Raw genomic sequence first — 3,979 nt, 5'->3', positions numbered from 1 at the left:
TATTAGTATCAACATGAACGTAGATTAGTTAGAAGGTCGACATAACAGGCTGAACGTGTGGAGAGGAATACGAGGAAAGGACGAAAGCAAATCCTATACGAGAAAACGATATTTAGAGTCATGTATGCATAACAACACGATATTTCCCTGAGCTGACGAGGGAGACATGCACAACAGCAACAAAGTCTGTTACAACTAATATTTTGAATCAATTGGGAGTAAGAATCATGGGAATGATCGGATATGGATCCAGATATTTGGCGATATTTGGTTTTACATCCGGATTTATAATGTATCCGTTCATCCGGCTCTCTGTTCGTTTGGATGGTTTGATCTGTCCGACTACAGTAGCAGCATTAAAAATCAGTTTGAATAGAAAAATACTTTCAATTCATCTCATAATTATAATTTTTATAAATTTAATATAAAATATAATAAACAATTTAATTTTTTCAAATATCAAAATATGAGTGCTATCTGTATAGTGCGGAACGACTCTCGTTGCTCATCTCTATTTCAAAATAATAATGATATTAAAAAATAATATTTTATTTAATTTTTATCTCGATTTATTTTGCAAACCTAATCATTGAGTCGGGTCGGCCCGGGCCAACAACTACCGGTTGAAACGTCGTCCAAAAATGGGCTATACATTATTGTGAGGTGGGCCGGTAACGTGTCATTTTCCTCCACCGACACAAAAACTCGATCATTATTTTCTTTCCTTTCTTCCCCCGTCACTCCTCGCCTTCTCGATCTCGATCGAATCCTTATGAGGAGATATATCAAACAGTTTTGTGGTCAGCTACATCAATTTCAGTGCGTTCAAATGATTCTTCTAGATCTCAAATTCCCTTTCACTTTGATACTCCGGTGATTCTCTAATGCGTTCGTCGTCACTCGGTCAGTGACTTTCGGACGGGCAGAGGAAAAAAGAAAAAAAGAAAGAAAATCGAAAGCGACAGCGAAAATGGAGAGAGGTTCGTCGTCGGACGAAGAGGACGACCGCGAGAACCTGATCCTGCAGAATGACGACGTCAAGCACCTCCCTCCCACTACTCGCTCGCCCTTCCACATTGAAGATTTCCACTCCACAATGCGCCGGCGATTCCACCTCCACCTCAACAAGAGGTACCTACTCGCCATCCTCCTTCCTCTTCTCATCCTCGTCCTCTACTTCTCCACCCGCAACCTCTTCCCCTCCGGCCTCAGATTTGACCGCATGCGCGAATCTGAATTGCGCGCTCTTTATTTGTTGAGACAACAGCAACTAGGGCTTTTCGGTTTATGGAATAACTCCCAGTTGGAAACCGGGAACCGTTCGTTCGTACAGTCGACCGCATTGCTCGACGATCTTAAATCTGCCCTACTCCAGCAGCTTTCCTTGAATAAAGAGATTCAGCAGGTTCTCTTGTCGTCCCATCGATACGGGAACTTATCCGAGTACCAATCCGATTTTCAGGACCCCAGTCTAAGCGGTGGTTATGGTTTCGGTAGGTGTGGAAAGGTGGACCAGAAGATGAGTGAGCGAAGAACCATTGAGTGGAAGCCGAAATCAAATAAATACTTGTTCGCAATTTGCCTGTCCGGGCAGATGTCCAACCATTTGATTTGCTTGGAGAAGCACATGTTCTTTGCGGCTCTGCTTGACCGGGTTTTGGTCATTCCGAGCTCCAAAGTGGATTACCAGTACAACAGGGTCTTGGATATTGATCATATTAATGAATGCTTTGGGAGAAAGGTTGTTGTTTCGTTTGAGGAGTTTTCCGAGGCTAAGAAGAATCATATGCACATAGATAGTTTTAAATGTTATTTTTCGCTGCCTCAGCCTTGTTATGTGGATGAGGAGCACATTAAGAAGCTAAAATCTTTGGGAATTTCGATGGGGAACCCTGAGCCTGCTTGGGTTGAGGATATTAAGAAGCCAAACAAGAGAACTGTTCAAGATGTTCAGTCCAAGTTCTCTTTGGATGATGATGTTCTTGCAATTGGAGACATTTTCTATGCGGATGTGGAGCAAGATTGGGTGATGCAGCCAGGTGGACCGCTTGCTCACAAATGCAAGACGCTAATCGAACCAAGTCGTCTTATTTTACTTACCGCACAGCGTTTTATTCAGACATTCTTGGGAAAGAACTTCGTAGCACTTCACTTTCGGAGACACGGCTTCTTAAAGTTCTGGTATGTCTACGTTTTCCCTGTCCAGTGTCCAAATGGTGATGTTTATTTGTCACAGTATGCTTTCTTACAGCTATGCATATGTTGCAATTGTTCGGTAACAAAAAACTTTTTAGTCGTGAAAACTCAATTTGTTTACCTCCTTTTTTTATCCACATGCACAACAAATATAGCGTTTTAATTTCTCATTTTTGCCTACTAGCTATGGTTATTCATTGTATGCACAGTATGTGCCAGTTAATCCTAGCTTTCGAGGCTCTGAGGAAAGGCAAATGTGCAATATGTAAGCATTTGCTAGTGATTTGCATCGTGTTATATCATATATGCATATCTTTGTTGTAGATATTGCCATCCCTTCCTTAGGTCGGATGTACCCTTATCCTTTCTTGAGAGAGATAGAAATTCTGGGTTCGAGTTACTTATGCAATCATATGACAAGTAGAATTTTCTCTTTTTATATGATATTTTGTTAATAATGTAAAAGCAATATTTGCTCATGCTCCAATTTTAAGTCACATTTTGAATGCTTGGATGGTAGGACTAGCTTTTGAGCAAACGTGACTTTTTATTTGCATGCTGTATATGGATGCGTTTATGTATGCTTGCTAAGAAAAATTTTAGCATCTCAGTACCTGTAATCTTGTTTAATTTTCCAGCAATGCTAAAAGGCCCAGTTGCTTTTTCCCCATTCCTCAAGCTGCGGATTGCATCACTCGAATAGTTGAAAAAGCAAATGCACCAGTCGTTTATCTTTCAACTGATGCAGCTGAAAGTGAAACTAGTTTGTTGCAGTCACTAGTTGTGCTTGGAGGGAAGGCTGTACCACTTGTTAAAAGGCCTCCTCGTAGTTCAGCTGAAAAATGGGATGCTTTGTTGTATAGACATGGCCTTGAGGATGACTCTCAGGTGAATTAAGCTTCTTTTTTACTTATAAAATAAATTATGCTTCTTTCTTTTCCTGTTTGTATATTTGTATAGCTTGGGTGCAAAGAAATTGTCTGAACCTAATGATCTTAGCAGTCATGGTTGTCTCTGAAATCCATATATTACATCCATTTTCTGGATTTTCATACTGAAGGTGGAAGCTATGCTAGATAAGACAATCTGCGCGATGTCTAGTGTATTCATTGGAGCCCCTGGATCAACATTCACGGAGGACATCTTGCGACTGCGTAAAGACTGGGGTTCTGCATCTGTGTGTGATGAGTACCTCTGCCAAGGTGAAGATCCAAACTTTGTGGCAGAAAACGAATGAAAGAAGATAAAGAAATGGTGTGAGATTTTGAGTCTTAAAAAGAGGCTATTTCTGTATGTACTTCTGCACGATAGTTGGTTTACCCCGAAATTTGTTAACATTTATTCTAGTGTATGATAATAGCATTCTTTTTTTCTTTTTTCTTGTTCCATTTGATGATGCGGTAGCCTCGGCTGAGTATGATATGTGCGTGGGCAAATGGTGCTTGTAAATCTACCCTCTGTACCTTCCCCCTTTTCACACAGAGAAATCAATATTTGGGTTGCAAAAACTGCTGTTTCATTGCTTGAAATAATAGTTTTCTGGATTATTTTTCCTGGATATTGGACGCGAAAAGAATCACAATGGTGATGTATAACGCAGCAGTTACTAAGGTCATAATTTCGACTTTAAAAATTATGAGTTCTATAAGTTATAAATCGTGCAGATATATTATATGTTGTCAAACTCAATACAGGAAAAATTAAAATGTTAAAACTTTTTTAAGTTAACTGATATATAACGATGGACTAATAAATAAGATTGTGCATAATTAATACTTGTAAT

The 3,979-nt window shown here is 39.7% G+C and overlaps 1 protein-coding gene across 1 annotated transcript; it reads left to right on the top strand.

Moving 5' to 3' along the window:
- Positions 1–678: 678 nt before the first annotated feature.
- On the top strand, positions 679–3,748 carry LOC109021418 (O-fucosyltransferase 36-like). Its single transcript, XM_019004039.2, has 3 exons — positions 679–2,181; positions 2,835–3,084; positions 3,257–3,748. The coding sequence occupies exons 1-3, from the start codon at positions 971–973 to the stop codon at positions 3,431–3,433; spliced, it is 1,638 nt and encodes a 545-aa protein (XP_018859584.1). The 5' UTR covers positions 679–970; the 3' UTR covers positions 3,434–3,748.
- Positions 3,749–3,979: the final 231 nt, after the last annotated feature.

The sequence above is a fragment of the Juglans regia genome, chromosome 7 (assembly GCF_001411555.2).
Source record: "Juglans regia cultivar Chandler chromosome 7, Walnut 2.0, whole genome shotgun sequence".
Classification (NCBI taxonomy): Eukaryota; Viridiplantae; Streptophyta; class Magnoliopsida; order Fagales; family Juglandaceae; genus Juglans; species Juglans regia.
Note: the sequence above shows the minus strand (reverse complement) of the source record. Positions and strands in the feature narration are given on the sequence as shown.